Here is a 21,011-nt window from a genome sequence, read left to right on the forward strand (position 1 = left end):
AAAGGCAGTCCCAATCTGCACAATTTATTGTGATTTCTTTTGCTGTTGCGTGTTTTTTTTAATGATCTTGCAATGCCCAGTCATGTTTCAGAAGACAATGTTGTTTTCCTTGGGAAGTACAGGAGCAGTTTTGTTTTTTGCTCCCTTGTGCTTTGCACACACGTGCGCTTTTGGAGGAACAAGTTGTTCCTTCACAGGTAGGAACAGGAGCTTGCTGAACTTGCTCATGTACATAATGTCTTGTAAAATTTGGTGCCCTGATAAACACAATTCCTTATTTCTGTTTTAGTTTCGAAATTCAAGGCAGTTCCCGTTCTGCATGCGAATTCCGTGGACAAAAAAACAGGGGGTTTTTTATTGTTTCTTAAAGATGATGATGAAGACAATCTGCCACCTGACAAGAGACTTAAGAGCAATAATTTGGCAAATGAATCTCCCGATGCTGAGAGAAAAGCTGAAGAGTTCAATTCTGGTAAGATAAAAATTCTAGATGAAAATACTTCTGATTGTATTAACCCTACAAAGCCAAGAAGATGGAATTTCCTTCAGTCATTGCACCAACTGTGCTCTGCTGCATGTGCAGTTTAGCAAGTGTAATCTTCACTTCCTTGCCTTTGTCTGGAATTACTCAAAGGCTCATGGTAATATATTTTTGCTTCTATTTTTGTGTCATACTGTGAATGCAAGAGGTTTCTGTGACAATGTTGGATTAGATGTAAAGGCATGGAGTGTTTGGTTGAAAATATTTTCCATGTCCATCATTCAACGATCCTGGTTTTTTTTTCAGAGTCCTCCCACCATGACATGTCAGAAATAAGTGAGAATCCTGAGGTTGAGGTCACCCTTGAAGGTCAGTACCATGGGTCCTTAACTTCAGGGTTTTGGGCATATTTCTATCCAAAATGTGTTTTCCATATATTGCATTACTTGGTACTGAATGAAGAGAATTGTGTGCTGTTGTTGAGTGTAATTTTGATTGTGCACTGCTTGGTAAATGAACCTGGTGGAGAAGTATTAGAAAACCAAAATATACTGAAGCATATTGGAGTGCTGGACTGGTTTTGAAATAATGCCTGATAGCAATTTGTATCTTTTGCATAATTTTCAGGTGTTGTTAACGAAAAATACTCATTGAAAGGAGATGTTATAACATTCCTTCATTCTGGAGAACACATTGATTTATAACCACACTGTAGTTATATGAAACATTTGTGGTTAACAAATGCTTCAGGGAAGAATGGTACCAGAACAGAAAGGCAGTGTTGTAGGTGGTGTAAGCAGAGCCTCAAGGTGTCTGTCTCATATTGGTAACTGTGAGATCCAAACCTTTGTACTGAGCAGCTCCCTTTGTCATCCAAATGGCTCTAAAGCTGCCCAGCAGTGTCCCTGCAGTTCTCATGCTGGGATCTTGGTAGGAGGTGATCTGTATTTCTTGTATTTGTGATTGAGCATCCTGGAACTGCTTTACAGCACTGCTGAGATTGGCTTCTGCAGTGCTTGCTTGTGGAATTCGATTAGGAGCACCCAATCAGCAATTTAGAAAGTAGGCAGGGCATTTTTCAGAAAGTGAACACTTCTGGCCATAATTTCACCATTTTACAATGCAGCATGGAAATAACTCCATCATTACCTTGACAGAAAAGTTTATATGGAAAGAGTTATTCAGTGATTCAGTTCTGCTTATATGTAAAGGCCTTTAGCACAAAAGTAAAAGTTCTCTGAAAAGGTTTTCTCTGAAAGAGTATAACAGAACTGTATATGTATAAGATATGTCAATATGTGATTATATTCTTGCTAAGTAAACCATACCCTTGGTGATGTGGGTGCATATTTTTCTGTATGTGAAATTAGTTTTCTTTGTTTACCCATTTGTTTTCTCTGAGGTTAGAGGTATTGGTAATTGGGCAGTTTAAAAAGCTCATTAGCTTAGGGAAGATAGGGATGGATTGGGAAGTGCCAGGCTGAGTAGCAGCTCTCTGACACATTGCTAGGTTTGCTGTTCTCCTGTCTGTCCCCTTGGGTGTGTTTAAGGCAGATTTAACCTGTTTGATGAATTTAATTGTTTTCCATTTGTTTTACATTGGTTTGAAAGTGGTTTTAGAACATTTGAACTCTTCCAAAGAAAAAATAGGTACTGTCTTTTGAGATCCACTAGTGGAATGATATTATTTCCAATTAGATAAGAAAGGCAGTCCCTATCTGCACAATTTATTTTGTGATTCCTTTTGCTGTTGCGTGGTTTTTTTTATGATCTTGCAATGCCCAGTCATGTTTCAGAAGACAATGTTGTTTTCCTTGGGTAGTACAGGAGCAGTTTTGTTTTTTACTCTCTTGTACTTTGCACAGGGTTTTTGGAGGAACAATTTGTTCCTTCACAGGTAGGAACAGGAGCTTGCTGAAGTTACTCATGTAAGTAATGTGTTGTAAAGTTTGATGCTGTCATAAACAGAATTCCTTACTTCTGTTAGAGTTCTGAAATTCAAAGCAGTTCGAGTGCTGCACACAAGTTCCCTGCACAAAACCCCAGTGACTTCTATTTGATTTCTCTTAGATTCTGACCATACCTACATGTACCGTGAGACGCGATGGAGGAGCAGCAAGTCAGTTAATGAAGAGTCCAATACTCAGAGAAGAAATGAGGCAGAGTTCAATTCTGGTAAGATGAAAATTCAAGAGTATTTCATCACCCTGCTGTGTTCAATGAAAAGGTTTTCTGTAATTTTGTGCTGCAGGAGTGAGACATGTTAGTGCAAGCCTTCATTTAAGAGCCCTGGTCTCTGTGTAGGTGAATTGCAGCAGTACAATCATCATCATAGCTTACCTCTGTTGCTTTTTGTTATTTGACATATTGATGTAAATAGACTCACAGGAAGTTGGGATCTTTTGGTTGTGTTCTTTCCTAATCCCTTCTGTTGGGTTCTCCACAGAAATGCATCCACGTGCTTCAGTTTAGTCTGTTTAAAGATGCTTCACCTGGGATGTTTTGTGTACCTTTCCTTTATCCTGTGGTTTGGTTGTTTTTGGTTTAGGGACACATAATCTGTCTGGTTTATAGGGTTCTCTGCAGTCAGGAATATGTTTTTTACTTTATATTTTTGAAGGCAGCCAGCAGAGTTCTGATATCTGTGAAGGAAAAGATGTGGAAATAAAGTTATGGCATTTCAGATGTGGTTTTTGTGCTTATAAATTACCATCCTTGGATATTTTTTCATAGAAATATTTGCAAATATGTAGCCTAATTGAAATTGTAAATCTTATCCAACAACTCACTTTTAATATTTCCATCAGGTTGGGTTTTTTGATTTTTTTGCTTTGTTTTGCTTTCAATCACCCAAATCACACCACTCTGGGTCTTGCTATAAGCAAATAGTCATGGTAGTCATCATTATATTAAGTCATGAAGGGCATTTTTAAGGTGCTCAACACCCAAAGTTTGGTGGTTTGGCAGAGTGTGAGCCATCAATGTCCTGCTGGCTTTGCTCTGAGCACGTGGCTCTCCAGCCTGAGCTGTGTGCTTTTCAAGGCAGGTTTTGCTAGCAGCAGTGCTCCTTCTTGCAAATGGCATTAGTTTTTCTTTGAAGGTAGTTATCACCATAGTTAGGGGTTACCAGTACATGAAATTCAGCAGCAGTTCTTCTGATAAAGGAAAATGAAGTTCATTGCCTGTGCTGGTTGCAGAATTAACTGAACTCATTGGAGAAAAGAAATGTAGATGGTTTGTTTTCCTCAGCATAATGCCATGTGCTTTACACCTGACTGAGGGGGAGTGTGAGGAAGGGGAAGTGTGATAGGAAATGACCTGGACTCCGACTGTGCCTTGGTTTTGACTAGAATTTTATAGCTAGAGATGCTGAGTGTGGCCCTTTGAGTCAGCCGAAGGCTTTGTAACACCCCCTTTTCTGAGATCTGTTGGTTTTTACAAGTTTCTGTAAGAGAAGTATGGAAAGTTGCACGTGGTTTTGCTGAATACTGTGAGATGAGGGTCTATGGTGATGCTGGTTCCCCAGGCAGGATCAAAGGTGAGCCATTTCACTGTAAAAACCCAGCTTTTTTAAGCAGTCAGCTGCTTATCAGTTACATACTTTTGAGTATGTGTAATCTTCACCTCCTTGCCTTTGTCTGGAATTCCTCAACGCTCATGGTAAATATATCTTTGCTTCTATTTTTGTAACTTGCTGTGAATGCAAGGGGCTTCTTTGACAATGTTGGTTTAGATGCAAAGGCATGGAGTGTTTGGTTAAAAGTCTTGTCCATGTCCATCATTTAACAGTCCTATCTTTCTCTTTGAGATTCTTCCCAAAATGACTTGTCGGAAAAAAGTGAGGATGCTGAGTTTGAAGTCACGTTTGATGGTCAGTTCCCCAGATCATTGATTTCAGTTGGTTGGGCATATTTCTATCTAAATTCTGTTTTCCAATTCTCTCATTGAATGGAGAAGATGTTATAACATTCCTTCATTCTGGAGAATACATTGCTTTATAACCACACTGTGGTTATGTGTAACATTTGTAGTTAACAAATGCTTCAGGGAAGAATGGTAACAGAACAGAAAGGCAGTGTTGTGGGTGGTGTAATCAGAATCTCAAGGTGTCTGTCTCAGATTGGTAAGTGTGAGATCCAAACCTTTGCACTGAGCAGCTCCCTTTGTCATCCAAGTGGCTCTAAAGCTGCCCAGCAGTGTCCCTGCTGTTCTGCTGTCTGTCCACTTGTGTGTGTTTAAGGCAGATTTGACCTGTTTGTTGAATTTCATTGGTTCCCATTGGTTTTACACTGGTTTGAAAGTGGGTTTCAAACATTTGAGCTCTTCAGACAAAACATCAGTACTGTGTTTTGAGATCTACTACTGGAATGATATTACTTCCAGTTAGATAACACAGGTAGTCCCTATCTGCACAATTAATTCTGTGATTCCTTTTGCTGTTGCATGGCTGTTTTATGATCATGCAATGCCCAGTCATGTTTCAGAAGACAATGTTGTTTTCCTTAGCAAGTACAGGAGCAGTTCTGTTTTTTGCTCTCTGGTGCTTTGCACAGGCCCTTCTGAAGGAACAAATTGTTTCTTCACAGGTAGGAACAGGAGCTTTCTGAAGTTACTCAGTTAAGTAGTTTGTTGAAAATTTGGTGCCCTGAAAAGCACAATTTCTTAATTCTGTTAGAGTTGTGAAATTCAGAGCAGTTCCAGTGCTGCATACAAGTTCCCTGGACAAAAAAAACAATGATTTTGTTTTTGTCTGTTTAAGATAATGATGATGACTATGTACCCAGTGAGAGGAGACAGAGGAGCCCCAGGTCAGCCAGCGACTCGGGCAGTAGTGGGAGAATAAAGTTCAATTTTGGTAAGATGAAAATTCAAGATGATTTTGTTTCCCTGCTCTTTTTTATGAAAAGGTTTTGGGTAATTTTGTAGTGCAGCACTGAGACATGTTAGTTCAAGCCTTCATTTATAGCCCTGGTCTCTGTTTAGATGTACTGCAGCAGTAAAATCATCATCACAGGCTGCCTCTGTTGGTTTTTGTTATTTGATGTGACAGCATGATTGGACACACAGGTTTGGATTTGGATAAACTTTTTTTTTTTGCAGCTGTATTTTCTTTCAGGAATAGGATTTCTGGGGGTATTTTGCAACACCAGGTCTTGGAGAAATACTGGATTAAAGTAGAGAAGGGCAGATGCCTCCTGATCCATGTAGTTGTACAGATTTCCACCAAAACAACTCCATATACTTTCTGTAAGCTTTATCAAGCTTTTCAGCACTCAAATCTAGGTAACTTTCAGCAGCACCTATAAACTGCTTTTACCCCTGGAGGCAGCAAGAGCTGATGACTGAGCCATCAAAGAGATAAATAATTTTTGGAAGTTACTTTAACCTGGTTTTTGTTGTGTTTTTTTAAACTTCATTTAATATACATCTTTTGGAAGTAATCTTTAACATTTTATTCTGTACTTTTCTTTTTTTTTTAATGTATCTATGCCATTTTAAGGATAGTCTGTACTGTACTCAGGAGGCACCTGTTTGCGAGTCGAAGTACACACTTCATATTTCATTTAGTAGTAACCCAGATTTTACAAGCTTCTCAGTTTTGTTTATAGTCTGACATGTCCTCTTCTTTTCTTTGCAGACAAATGGAATACACGAATTACAGACTTGAGAAAGGAAGTTGAAGTGCTGTTTGATAAAAAATATGGTATGTGTTACACACCTTTCCAAGCCATTGCCTGTAGTCCTTTGTCACAGCAAGTGACAGCCTGCTTTTTGGCATGCATCTTGTTCTTGCTTAGGAGCACACCAGAACTGACAGCATCAAAGGGCTAAATACAGTTAGAAGACATAAAAATGAGAAAAGTAGCTTTTTTGATGAACAGAGTAATTTCAAAATGGGATATCTGTGTTTGGCACCAAAGTGGGAAGCTTGATTTTATTTTTCTGCTGTGCTCAGTCTCCTGGAGCACCTGCATGCTCATGTATCTCAGGCACCCACATTTGAGAGAGTTTTCCTTTTCTCTGCAATTACACTGAGTCTTTAGGTGAAAGAGTCTTTAGCGTGGCACTGCCACTCATTGACTGTTCATTTTTGATTATGACTGTTTTACAGTGAAACAAAAATTGTATATGCTAATGGCTCTTGGAAATAAAAAGCAGCAGATGTGTTAGACTTTGGAATTTGTCTCCAAATGCTGCACTTAGATATGTTTTGTGTCCACATATCACAAACTACAACAGAATCAGTAAAGATTTAAAAATAAATGCTGGTGTGCCTCTGCCACAAAAAGTGGAAGTGCTTTCAGAATAGCCCTTGTGATTATGGATTTACTGCATGTTTGGCTTGTGACTGTCATCTGACATTTGAACAGCCCACTGAAAGCAACTTGCACCGAGGCAATACAGTTCAGAATCTGATTCACTGTATTTTAATTGCTCTAGAAAGGAGCATCATTCTTAGTGAATTAATTTAATTTTGATTTTGATGTTTGCACGCGGCAAAGTTGGTTGAAGAAAATTAAGTTGGTTTAAGACAATATAAGAGGTAGACACTATGGAATGAATTGCCTCCCAGGATGGTATTAACTAATCACTTTGCAGCAATACTACACTTACTAGTAGGTGTAGTGAAAAAATAACAGTCTAATTACAAGCAAAGCAGCAAGGGGCAAAAAACAAGAGTAAATAATCACTAAATACAAAGTTGCTAAATATGTGGAAGTCCATGGCAACAATGGGAAATTCAGAATGGTGGGATATGCTCCCCCCCTTCCCAAGTTGCTAGTTACTTGCTTCTCATTTGTTTCAAAGATTTCATTAGGAGGGCCATGCTTTTTTCAGCCGTGTTAGAAGTGTATTTTTTATTTCATTAGTGGTTCTTTGGATTTCTAAAATACACAGAAACTTCAGGAATTCACTGAAAAGAAGAGATGTGTGCCCCTATTCCAAGGCATTATTGACTTGTAAGCCAATAGTAGTGACAAATGATAACAGAGGTAGAAACTGAACATGAACTGAAACATGCTTGGTTTGTCATTAAGTCTAGATAACTTCATCTTTCAAAATGCTCTATTAAGCAAAACCCAAATAGTCTAGATAACTTCGTCTTTCAAAATGCTCTATGAAGCAAAACCAAAATAGTGAGAATCTTCACTCTAACAGGTGTGGTCACTGTTATTAAATGTTTACATAAAGGGAAAAGAGGATGATCTACATATATATGCAGGGCTGCAGCTTGTTTACTGTAAATCAAAGTGATTTTGCTATTAAACAAAGTCCCTCACAGCATGAATGCTTGAATGTTTAAATGTGCTGAGGGCTTATTGCCTGCATGCTAATTATCATGTTCATCAGAGTGATATCAAACAGGTAATTGAGTAGAGCCACAAGCTAGTCTAATATTTTTATTCTCCTTTTTCATTGAAGCTGAAGCTATAGAAGTAGAGGGCCCAGCACCTGTCCCATGCACAACCTTCCAGTCCCATCCAGAAGATTTGTTTGTGGAAGGGCTGCCAGATGGGATTCTAGTCTTAATATTTTTACTCTTTTTTCATTAAAGCTGAAGCTATAAAAGTAGAGGGCCCAGCACCTGTCCCATATGGAGCCTTCCAGTCCCACCCAGAGGATTTGTTTGTGGAAGGGATGCCAGATGGGATTCCCTTCAGGCGCCCGGCCACCTACGGCATCCCCCGGCTGGAGAGGATCCTGCTGGCCAAGGACCGGATCCGCTTCGTCATCAAAAAGTGAGGAGCTGTTCATTTTTGGCTCTACATTACTCATTGTTTTCTGCCTCTGCCACTTTGCTTCATTTTTCTCCACAGAATTCCTAACTGGTTTCTACTGGCATACTAATTTACGGTACTGAGGAATGGTTTTTAGTTGATGTCCACTTTGATATATTCAGCTTATCAGGCCAGTGGATTGCTTAGAGTGGGAGTGGAGAGATCTCTGGTCAAATCTCTTCAATATTATGGGCTTCTTGTCAGGGGCAGATCTCTTTGTACTGTTCAGATCTCTGCAGCTGCAATGCATGTTGAAAGCCATTGACTTTGGAATATTTGATCCTATTTGGAGATCGATCCTATTTGAAGATCCTGGCCTAATTTCAGCTTATGCTTTTTTTCTGAATTTGCTGGAATGTTGTATCAAGGTGTCTATGGCTGTATTTGTATAAAGCATTTCCCAGGGCAAGCTTGAGGCCAACACATAGCTACTGGTTCCTGTGGTTTAGGTGTCCTTGGTGTGTCTGGAGGTAGATCAGGTAGTGTACATGAAGGAGAGCTCAGATGGAGATTGACTGATGTTTAAAGGAAGCTTCAGTGAATAACAGCTGATGTTTTCCTGTGTTCAGTGGTGTAGGGCCGAATGCAAGAGTTTTTGAAATGGACAGGAATCTGCTGATTGCAATGGTCAGGCTCAGAACTGGGGTGGTGGCAGCCCCTGCCTCTGTGCATGCTGCCTTTATCAGGGGTGCTATTTGCTTACATTTGAGAGGAACATCATCAGTTTCTATCATCCTAATGCTTGCAGGTTACTAGAAAAGGAAGAAGTGTAGATCTACCTCGTATCTCATTTAAAATCAGATATCATACATAGATCTAATTATTTATGCTGGCACCCACTTTTGTCAAATATGTCTTAGTTGTTAACAAAAATTAATTTTTGGTGTTCATTGATTTTGAAATGTGTAACCAGAGCAGCTAAAAATCTAATTTGGCTCTGTGAGAAACATCAAAATGTTTAATTTTTTGTTTGTTCAGCTGTGGATAAAATTAGATATATTTTGGAAACAGAATTGTCTGCTTCGAAGTTTACTCTTTTAGAGATTAAATTTTTAATTTCTATCTTTGTTTCTGATTAAGTGTATCTCACAGCTCAGAGGTAAGTTTAATGGAACCTGTATGTCACCATGAAATGGGCAGATGCCCATAGTCATCAGATATGGGTATGGGGCATGGAAAATGCTTTGTCAGTAGGGTTCCAGTCAGCTATTAGGATGCTTCAGCATTAGTTGGGATCATGATGTCCTCTGGGAGGATTTTGGGTTTGATCCTTCAGTAAGTAGCAACTTGGGGCTGTAGCTGGTGACTAGTTTCTCAAAGTGCCTGTCACTGTTGAAACATGTACCTTCAATCTTTCAGGCCTGAACTTCTGAATTCAACAGATCCTCCAGAAGTCACTACAGCTTCAACAGGTAGGTTTTCAAATGTGTGAGTTGTACAAGCACATGTGATATTCCTATTTGTCCTATATACTCATAGTCTTCTATCAAAGACAGTATTAAAGTGGATATTAAGGTTCTAAATTAAGCAGCTATACCATAAGGATGTCTGTTTAATGTGTATACAGGAATTAAACTTTTCCTGAAGTTAACTTACTCTATTGAGTCTGAATAACCTACTGTACCTTCAAGCACAAAATTTGACTACAAAAATAGCAGGTAGGCTAGTAACTGAGCCTTAGCCTTAACTGGACTGTTATGTGGCTTTTTAAATTAGCCTTTTTTGTGTTGTTTTAGTTATTTTTAATACAATTGTACTGATTACTGAGGCAAAGCAAATACATTGCTCAACTCATAAATCCCCTGTAGCTGAGAAAACTGGTGGTAACCAATTTCTATGGCACAGGGTTCTGAACAGTTCTTATATGGCTTGTCAGGACCAGCTATCACTTGATAGAGACATGTGTGATCTCTGCATCCTCTCTAATAAGAGATGTGAGCATCCCTGGGAGCTGTTAATGGCATCTCAGAGAACACAGGAGTCAGGAGCTCTCTGAGCCTCCTTTCCTGCAGTTTTCTTCCTGTTTGGACTCCTTCTTTCCCAGTAATTTATTATCTCCTCTGCTGCTCTCCTCTGGCATCTCAGGAGACAGATCTGTGGACCTGTGTCCACTGGCATCTCAGGAGACAGATCTGTGGAGCACCAGCCCCTGCTCTCTCAGCTCCTTGTGGCTCCATGTCCAAGTCCTGCTCTGTCCATAGACCCTCACAGCTTCTGTCCCCAGCAGGAAAGGGGGGGATGAGGATGGATCTGTATTTTGACTGGCAGAGGAAAAGATGATTTTCACCTGCATTCCTGTGGGAAGCAGGCTGGTCAGGAAGGTTTTGTGGAATGGCCTCAGTCCTGAAACTCTGGGAAGACTGATAGTGGCTGCAGACAGACCAGTTGGATCTCAGGAAATGTCAGCTGGTGCTTATGCTGATAGCCCAGTCTGGTGCAAGTATGGAGCACAAGTCATTGCTTTTGCATTCTGACTGAACCCATGGTGTGTAAGCAGGCCAATGTGTTCTTTGAGACGGGGAAGCTTCACTTGTTGGTCACAAAGACACATTCAGAAGCAAAAAGTGATTTGTATTATATGTGCTTTGATCCCTTAAAGGCAAGTTTTCATCCCATACTCATGCCTAAATCTGCACTGAATATCAACAAATTGTTCAGGAAATGAAACCATTGTAAAACTATTTCCATCTCCAAGTGGAATCTGCAGTTTGGAGGTGATGATGAAAGTATTGCAGTTCTTCAGGCCAAAACATTGTGTGTATTTTGTAGCAAGAGTGATGTCACTGGTTCAGTGGAGTTTTGTCAGTTTTAATATTCTGTCATTATTTTATGGTCATTTTTTCTATTTCCACGTTGAATCCATACTTCTTACATGCAGCATTTATGTGTTGCCTGAAAATGCAGGATGATTATGCATTATATAAACTGAACAACTGAAAATATAACCAGTGTAAATAAGGAATTTTGGTTTTGTTCTGTGTCAGTCTCAAATAGAGCAAAAGAGGACTGGCATTCCAGAGTCACCAAACTGAGAAGGATGGTAGATCAACTTTTCTGTAAAAAGTATGGTAAGTACAGTATTACTATCTTCTTTTCTGAATGGCTTTGTATTTCTTGAAGGTTGCTTTGGTTCCCTCCTTTGAACATCTGCATGAATGAGACCTTTGTTCAGATTTTTTTTTCAAGTATTTAAAATTCTGGAAGTTCAGTGAAAAGGAATGTTTTAGTTTACTGCTTATAGAAGGTAAATTTAAAATAGTTTAAAAAGAATTTTAAGTCTTAAAATACATATAAACATATACAGCTCTTCTGATTGCTCTTGATTCCTTCCTGTTTGGATTTTTTCATTTGATGGTGAAACAGTTGTTTACTTCTATCCACTGCAATATCATCATAATTAGTATTAAAACATTTTTGAGTGAATTTTTATGTTCTGTCCAATATGAAAAAAAAAGTCAACTTCGTAAGACCTAGAATAAAATTTTTCATGATACTCTAGAACAGATTAACAACTTTGGATAAAACAAATGTATTATGCCCCAGTAAGCAGTCCAGTCTGGTATTGTGACTGCTCAACAGCAACATCATACAATATGGCAAATTTTTTACATTTTTTACGTGCAGAGACTTGGTTTTGTTGGATTTAGATGTCCTGCATTGTTCCACATTTTAAGAGCACAGTTGCAACAGCCTGAGGAATTGGTATCAGCTAGCTTTTAATAAAGATTGATTGGCCAATCTGTCCAGTGACTGGATGTGTTTTGTTCCAACAGCCAAGGCTTTGGGGAGCAATGACCCCAGAGCTGTTCCATACAAGAAATTTGAAGCTTATCCAACTGACCTCTATGTTGAAGGGCTGCCAGAGAACATCCCCTTTAGGAGTCCCTCCTGGTATGGAATACCTTGCCTTGAACAAATCATTCAAGTGGGCCACAAAATAAAATTTGTGATCAAAAGGTAAGTCTATACATGGAGGGATTTTTAAGAAAGAGTCCAAACAAACACCCTATGTGTAATCAAGCACTTGGTTTCATTAAGTCATGAAGCATTTGATCTGTAATTACCAAATAGGCAAATTGAATATTCTGCATGGTAAAGTGGGCATTTGCAATCCAGACAAATATTTCAGAATATGTTTTGCATATCTGTTAACTTGTTGATAAATGTGAAAAACATAATGGAAAAATTAAAATTCTTCAATTAATGTCATAATAGGTAGTGGTATTTAATTTATGACAAGAATAAGCAGATTTTTTATGTCCTGGTTGCAGGCCAGAGCTGCTAACTCACGTTCCAAATGAAGGTACTCAGCACAGGTCAAACCCTCAAGGTAAGACAGGTGCTGTCACCAAGTGGGAAAAGAAGGGTTTGATGGGGAAAGGCATCTAGATCAATGCAGCATTTTTCAAGAAGGAACCCACGTGTGATGAGTGTGCTGGCATATTCTTCATGAGGGTTGGAAGGAATGAACTGATCACTGTGAATGTGGATGGGTTGTGAAATCCTGATGCAGTCCCAGCTGCCTTTGAATAACCAGCCTGGGTCACCTTCAGAGCCCCAGAGAACTGGAGTTACTGTCCTGGCCTGAATCAAAGGTCTGGAGTCCTTTGGGATTTCACAGGTGATCCTGAGCTCTTTCCTTGGTAAGGAATTGTAGGGACTTCTTGAAAGCATGATGTGCCTTTAACAGGGAGAACTACTAAAATAATTTCTTCCTGCATCTGAAGGCTCTGAAGAACAAGTTGTTCTGCTAGGGTCAGTGTTTGAAATTCATAAGTACATTTAAATCAATTTTTCATTATGTAGAGGAAATTATGTGTATCATTTAACTGCTATAGATAATCATTACTCATTGTGTGTCCCTGTCTAATCAGATGTAATTGTGTTGTTAGTTGTCATGTTCTTATGTTGAAAGAAGTATGTTCAAATGTACCTCTGTATCTAGAGCTGGGTGATTCTCTGACACCTGTTTCTGGTTTTCAGGGAGAGAAGATTGGAATTCCAAGATCACAAAGCTAAGAAAGCAAGTAGAAGATATATTTAGTGTGAAGTTTGGTAAGTGTAATGCTAAATGAACTGTTCTGCAGTGCTGCTGCATTTTAAAACTCCTCTGTTTAAATGTTACAGTATTTACTTAAGCATCAGAAGTATACTAGGGCAGATATGGAAATCTTGACTCCTCTTACCTATGTTTTACTTACTCTTTCCTGTAACTGACATTATTGTTTTTATAACAGCATCCTAGCTGTTATTTTCCAGTTGTGTGACGAGATGATTGCACAAAAGCTTTTGGATTAAAAGAACTTCTCAAAATAAAACATTAGATACTATAGGCCTATATTAGATATTATCTGTAACAGGGTGGGTCAAGTTCCCATTCCCAGTTACTCCATAGAAAATAATAGGGAATCTCTTCAAATATATTTAAATATTTCTAATTTTTTTTCAGGGACCTTGTTAGCTTTGAGTATCAGAGCTTCTGTAAGACAAGATTCTTAAAATCACTTGAGATAAAATTCCACCCATTTAAGTTTGTAATATATGATTCAATCTTTATTTTCAGCTGAAGCTCTGGGGGTTTCAGAGTCAGTGAAAGTTCCCTATTCTGTGTTTGAATCAAACCCTGACTGCTTGCTGGTGGAAGGCTTGCCAGAAGGAGTCCCCTTCCGGAGCCCCACGTGGTTTGGAATTCCGCGCCTCGAAAGAATCATCCGTGCCAGTAACAAAATCAAATTTGTTATTAAGAAGTAAGTTTCTGATCCAGTTATTTTTATATTATATCCTCTGATTTTGAAGTTACTTGACTTCATTCCCAGCAGCTCTAGGTTTTAAATGCTACCCAAGCTCTGCTTCCATGAAACAGAGAATATTTTGCACATTTGTTTTATCTCACACAAGGACATAAATTCCTCATTAAATTTCTGTAGAGGTATAAATTGTGTGTTTCATGCATCAAGAATGGAGGGGGGAAAATGTGTTGTACCTGGAAGCTTTGTTCCTTCTTTTTTTTTTTCTTTTTCTGTATTTTTCTTTGCTTGAAGTAAACCCAGAAGAAAATTGCAGAATAGAAAATACAGTTTTATGTTTTCTTTTTTTTTTTTTTGTGGTTATAGTAGATGGAGAGTCATCCATGCTTCTAACAGAATTTCCTTGTAGAGAACTGATGTTATGTGAATTGGAACTCAACTGAATTCCAAGAAATTGGTAACTTTTTGCTCTATGACTTGTCTTGCAATTGATTGGATTTGTTCTGTTCAACTTCTAGGCCTGACCTTATCATTTCCCATTTGCCTCTAAGACTGGCTAGTAAATTAAAGAAAAAAGGTAAACAATTAAATATTATTTACTGCCATCCATTTGTAAATACTTCCTTCCTGCTTCCCTAGCAGACTGAGAGATCTTTGTGCTTGAAAAATACAGGTGTTGTAAATAAAAGGCATTATTTAAGATGAACCAGCATAGTAGCCTCTAAATCTGCTATTATTTGAGAAAGACATTCAAACCATAAATGTATCTGCTTTTCTACTTGACTATTCTAGTACAGAAAATGGAATTTACTCAATTTTGACAACTTCTATTTCACTTTTAATGGCTTCAACCATTTTAAACTGAGAGCTGTGAACTGCTGTAAATAATAATGGTGTTTTATAAGAAAAGCATTAAAGAATCTTTTGTCTGTAGGAAATTCAGATGTTAGTAATTTTTTGGGGTTTTAGATAATAAAAAGTACCAAAACTCTCCTTCACACTTAGAAAAAACAAATCTTTTGTTCTGAATTAATGGAAAATCTAGATGTGTCTTTTTCAAGAGACACTCCTACTTTTTAAGATTGTGAGCATCACTGTATTGTTCAGGTTTTACTGTGCAGACTCTACTTAGTTCAGTCTGTTAGAATCCTTAGAATACAGCTGTTCTTTATTAGGTGTGCAAAATTTGTGCTTTACACCTTGTGTTCTTTTGGCTTCCAGGAATTAGTCCAAGGACTTCCAAAAAGTCACGAAGTTCTTCAGAAAATTCAAGTGTTCCAGAGATTGAAGTTACTATTGAAGAGAGTATGGAAGAAATAAATATTCTTCTGATGTTCTTTTATTATATTCTTCTATATTTTCTGTTCTTCTAAGCTTTCATAGCCCATAAGTAACATACACCTCATGTAGCAAACTCTTGAGGGCTCCAGATACATTTCAGTATAAAATAACTTTATAACTTTATATAATTTATATATAACTTTATAACTTATTTCTGAAACAAACTGGATACTGTGTGGATGATGCTTAGGTAAAATGTTGCAGTTTGACAGCTTGCTTGGCCCATTATTCCCAGCAGAGATGTGGGAACTGATGTAGTCCTGAGCAGAGAGATCACAGATGTGGTCAGTAGCATTAAATGCTTAAATACAACTCTAGAACTTCCTAAAGTTTTTTTTTTTAATTCTACTCTTGATTCAGAATTGAAGATTTCTCTAGTAATCAAGTTTGATGCATTGTTCTTTCTTGTTTCTGCTCTCTGCCTTATATATGTAATGTCTCTTCATAGGTCCTAAAAAAGACCAAACCACAAATGCAGAAACTAATTCTGATACCAATGGCTCCAATGCAAAGCAACAAGGAAAAGACTTTTCTTTTGGTGAGTGTTGGGGGAATTGGCACACATGCATTCCTTTAATGTTGATGTTAACACCTGGATTGCATATCAGATACTTTGAGTTCATATTCTGATGTACAGTTAGTGAATGACTGAAGTCCTCCCTTTTGTGTACATTCAGTTCTTCATTATGTGTAGTAATCTGCAGTAGAGAAATCCTGGATGATATGTGGAGCATGCTGCACAAATGCAGCCCAGATCCATTAGATATTGATTCAGGTGCAGAGTCAGTTTTAGATTTTTGCTGCTCTGTTACTGCACAATGCTGCAGACTCTTGAAGGACTTTTCTGGTGCAAAGTACCACCAAGTGCATAAACCCAGCTGAAATGTGCATAAGTTTCATAAGCCCTCCACAAATGTGAAATATTGACATCCCTGTGCAGAGATACTAGGTGGGATGTAGGGACCAGGAAGGATTTGAACTAACATTAGAAAACCAGACCTGTCAGAGCTGATTGTGCCTGACTGCCATGAGTGACCTCTCCAGTTCTGGGAAATCAGTAAAGGAAAAGCTGGGCAGGACTGAAAGCCAGGCAGTTGGTGTTGGTTCATCAATGTAGCCCATGAATTTTTGGCCATGGGGGTCCAGGCCTGTTAGTGCAGTGCTCTGGAACAGAAATCTCAGCATTGAAAGCAGGGTCAATTTGCAATCCAAAAAATTCTTCATTGTCAAGTGAGGTGAGTGCATTGAAAGTAACTGTAAGGAGTTCTAGGTCTCAGTAAACCTTTTTTTCAGCATACTTATATTCTGAGTTTATTTGCTTACATTTGTGTAGGAATTTGCTGTTATTTGCTTTATCTTTTTTGTCCCCTATGCTTTCTTTATAGCTGTATGGTCAAAAAACCTAAAAGAAAGGAATTATTTACTCCTACCAAGCCAATTGAGAATGAATGAGATACTGATTTAGCACGGGTTGTGTTCATATTCAGAGTTGTGTACAGTTTTCTTGGACTTCTATTGCTTGTTAGACCTAGTTGGTTTTTTTTTAATCTGCGACTTTTTTAAACTTTGGACTGAGGTTTTAGTTTTGTAGGCCAGCCACGGCCCACTTAGTGCAGCCACAAGTAAACTGTTGTAGAAATTGCTCTGATGGCTGTCAGAAACAAAATGCTTAAATTAAATGGACGTTTAATCTCATCACTGAAGTAGAAACTGTGCTAGAAATTAAAGTTCTCAGGAGAAAGGCATGTGTGTCATTAAACACATGAGGAACTTTGTGCCACTATTTTGGGTGCTGGTTCAGATGAGTAAATTTCCTGCTATCTGATAGTAAATTTGGATCACTCTTGGATTAATTTCACTTTTAATCACCTTTGCTTTATTTAGTTACAGTATCTTTCAAAGCTTCAGGAAAATAAGGATGGATGTGGATATAGTTTTGCAGAATGAAAGCCATTTTGCACATTTTTACTGCCATAGTAAATTGGTTATCAAGCATAATAATTTATTAAAGATTTGTTAGAATGTTATTCAAAGACTCATTCATTGTGTGAGTGTTGTTCTAATTCTTCCAATTTCTTCCTGGCAGAGCTGTGGAATGCCAAAATCAATGACTTGAAGGAGAAAGTAGAAAAGATGTTCAATGAAAAATGTGGTATGTTTATTGATTCTTTATTACTGAGATGCCTTTCTTATGAACATGCAGTTAGATAAATGTATGAGAGGTGTTCATATGTTTATTCCAGAGGTCCTGCAGTCCTTGTGTACCTTACAGTTTCCCATCTGAGTTCATTCTCATGTGCTTGCAATCCAGTGTCACATTTCCACTTGTTATTTTACTTGGGTTTGAAAATGGAGAAGTTGTAGTTGGATTACAATTTTTAAATGAGCCACAGAGTGATTTCACACCCTGGCACATCCTTTTGAGCTTTCATCACTCTGCTTATAAATGGGACTTGGTATGATTCTGCATGACTCAAAACAGGCTATGGGTGGTATCTGGAGAAGTTGCTCCATTATATTCCAACACTTCTTCTAGTGCAGGCTGTTTGGAAACTAGTGACTTTTGGATGTAATGGCTTCTCCTTACTCTTCTGAGTGTGGATTTTTGAACAAGAGCACAAATCTCACCTGTGCTTGGTGCTGTTCTCTAGAAGAGAAAGAGGCAGAATGCATTGCCTTCAACAAAGTGTGCCTTGGTTTGAAAAGCCAGGTGTCTGCTAAGGCAGAAGCCTCTCTTGAAAGGAAAATGTAAAACCCCTCTCTCTGACTTATTATAATTTTGATATATGGGGCTCTCAGGCAAAGATATGGGATTAGGAATAACAGTTCTTTATTAGGAAAACTCAAAACAAAAATACAGTAATACAAAACAACACTGCCAGAGTCAGAAGAGGAGCTGCCCCCCTGTGTGTCAGGGGTGGCACAGCCCCATCCCATGGGGGCTCAGCCCTCCTGCAGTGCCAGCTGTGCTGCTGCTGCAGCAGGGATCCTGCACAAGGGGGGAGTTTTCCTCTGCAGCTCCAGGGCTGCTGCAGATGGGCCTGGGCTCCCTCTGGCAATGCAGGGCAGCAGAAAGCTGCTCCTCTGGCAATGCAGGGGGCAAAGGCTGCTGTGCTGCTCCAGGCTCAGATTGGATCCAGGTAGGAATGCTTGGCTCCTCCCCTGGGCGCAGCATCTCCCCATGGCATGCTGGAATTGGATCAGCCCTGCAGGGACACTCAGTGGCCATGGACAGCAGAGATCTCCTGGAGGGAGGATTGGCTGTGGGAGAGATAAAGAAAAAACTGCCCATGGACAGCAGAGAACTGCCCCAGCTCTGACAGATGGGGATAGAACACACACCCAGCCACATCTTGCAATTGCAACCCAAGACAAAAGTGCCATACAGATTGGATAGTCATGCATGCAGACCAGGCCAGTGGCATGAGCTGGATGCAAATTACAAATTTTCAGCAAATTATGGTGAGATTTACTGCAACAGAATGACTTAAGTTTGAAACTGTTCATTTTCTCCCTGCATACTCATAGCTGCCACCAAAAAAGGCAAAGCCTGCTGGTGCTACCTAATTGAGTATGGATGTGCCAAGTACTCTATTCCATTTATAGCAGAGGTGTTTCTATATATTCTATTTCTGTACACATCAGTTGCCTAACTATACCTTATTTGCTCTGTTGCATTTCAGGGGAGGCTCTGGGTCGCAGTGGGCCAGTGAAGGTTCCATATGCCCTGTTTGATACCTACCCTGAGGATTTCCACGTGGAAGGATTGCCTGAGGGGGTGCCCTTCCGCCAGCCTACAACCTTTGGGATTCCCAGACTAGAGAAGATCCTGAGAAATAGATCCAAAATAAAATTTATTATTAAAAAGTAAGGCACCCATATGTCTTTAATAATCTGTTCTATGAGAATTGAAATGTAGACCAGAAAATGAAATTGTGTTGCCAAGTTGCTAAATTACTCTATAAAATACACACTGGAATATTTTTATTGAGGAAATGATCAGAAAGCTCTTGTGCAAGTGGAACAAGATACAATAATCTCTTTGTTCTGACAGACTCTTAGACTTTGTTGTGAGAGAAAGAGCAAGTCCATATTTCTTAATCCATCAAAATTACCACATCACTGGTTTAGTTCCTACTGCAAGGAGCACTTATGGACTACTCATAAACTTTGCTGGTTGTGTATTGGGAGCTGAGGAGTGGAGATTATTTTAATGAGAGCTGTAAGAATTTTCTTTCTTTTTCCTAGAACAAGTTTAGATATTCCTGTGCCAGTGCAGAAACAGTGGCAAGAGAAGTTACAAGGACAGATGGTGATAGAACAAGGGAGAATGGCTTTAAACTGACAGAGAGCAGGGTAAAATTAGATGTTTGGAAGGAATTTTCACTGGGAGGGTGTTGCCCAGAGAAGCTGTGGCTGTCCCATTCCTGGAAGTGTTCAAGGTCAGGTTGGATGGGGTTTTGAGCAGCCTGGTCTAGTAGAACGTGTCCCTGCTCATGGCAGGGGCAAGGTTTTAGGTTCCTTCCACCCCAAACCAGCCTTAGATTCTGTGATTCTGGGAAGTTATGGAGCCTCTCAGTCACTGCATTCTTGACTGTCTGTTTGGCTGAGAGGATATCACTTAGTTACCATTTTAGAAAATGGGATTTTCTTTAACGTTGATGGTATAATTTTATTATTGTATGTAAAATGTTCAATCTGTTTGCAGGCCTGAGATGCTTGAGGCAGCTATCAAAGAACGTTCTGGTAAAATCTCCCAAGGTGAGTTTTGCAACTGCTTAACTTTCCAGATAAAAGTTTATTTCAAGGGTTAAATATTAATTATGAGAGCAGCATGGTGTTAATAAATTCCTGAAAGATTTATTCTACATTGCAGTTGCTTTGTTTGTTTGCTTCTTTGTTTGTTTTTAAGATGGGATAAGCACATAACCAGTTACAGTCTAAATATAGCTCTAACAAGACAGTATTAATTTTTTAAGTTATTCACAAATAATTGTGCCTCTAATGTATTCTTTACTACATTCCATCAAAATGTAGCCAGGAATGTAGGATTCACAGGAGTTACTCAGGTCTAGAGATAAAGTATTTGCTCCTAGTATGTAGATCATCTAAATAACACAGGCACCAGAGACAGGAGTGCAAATAGCCAGTAGAAAATTGTGTCAGGTAGGTAGGTCATGGAATAAATGTTCCCATTTTGAAACTGAAACTAGGTCCTCTTTGAAAACTTTGCCAATATTTGTTGTTTTGCAATATTTTCTTTATAGATGAGACTGAAGATTTTGAGCTCTCTATAAATGTTTTCTAAATTAATCCTCTTAGGAAAAAATAATTCCTCCAGTAATGCCAATACAGCAAGGACCACAAAAAACACAGTGAAAACAACTGAAGGTGTTGAAGACCTAAACATTGTTAAAGTAACCATAAAAGGTGTGTATACTGGCTGGGTTCACATCATAATGCTTGTGCTTATATTCTTCATGATATCTGCTTAGTTTGATATTTTCCTACATTCAAGTTTGATATTTTCCTATAGTTTGCTGAAATACAAGTACAATCAAGAAAGAACATGAGTTACCTTTTGTTTTTGCTGAGATGTTAAATGTTATCTAACACTCATTAATATCTCATCAGTGACATCTCTAGAATATTCTTAGTCCA

The 21,011-nt window shown here is 38.7% G+C and overlaps 1 protein-coding gene across 1 annotated transcript in view; it reads left to right on the plus strand.

Annotated features, from left to right (window-relative positions):
- The window catches only part of LOC102035636 (general transcription factor II-I), a 71,154-nt gene that overhangs the window by 41,594 nt on the left and 8,549 nt on the right, over nt 1–21,011 (plus strand). Inside the window, exons 16-30 of the mRNA XM_031060369.1 lie at nt 6,120–6,185; nt 8,040–8,223; nt 9,622–9,674; nt 11,247–11,330; nt 12,036–12,219; nt 12,534–12,592; nt 13,246–13,317; nt 13,826–14,009; nt 14,528–14,586; nt 15,231–15,314; nt 15,799–15,888; nt 17,437–17,502; nt 19,034–19,217; nt 20,059–20,111; nt 20,673–20,780. Coding sequence (XP_030916229.1) covers nt 6,120–6,185; nt 8,040–8,223; nt 9,622–9,674; nt 11,247–11,330; nt 12,036–12,219; nt 12,534–12,592; nt 13,246–13,317; nt 13,826–14,009; nt 14,528–14,586; nt 15,231–15,314; nt 15,799–15,888; nt 17,437–17,502; nt 19,034–19,217; nt 20,059–20,111; nt 20,673–20,780 — 1,530 coding nt within the window. The remainder of the gene's footprint in view (nt 1–6,119; nt 6,186–8,039; nt 8,224–9,621; nt 9,675–11,246; nt 11,331–12,035; nt 12,220–12,533; nt 12,593–13,245; nt 13,318–13,825; nt 14,010–14,527; nt 14,587–15,230; nt 15,315–15,798; nt 15,889–17,436; nt 17,503–19,033; nt 19,218–20,058; nt 20,112–20,672; nt 20,781–21,011) is intronic.

Source organism: Geospiza fortis, unplaced genomic scaffold, assembly GCF_000277835.1.
Source record: "Geospiza fortis unplaced genomic scaffold, GeoFor_1.0 scaffold59, whole genome shotgun sequence".
NCBI classification, from domain to species: Eukaryota; Metazoa; Chordata; class Aves; order Passeriformes; family Thraupidae; genus Geospiza; species Geospiza fortis.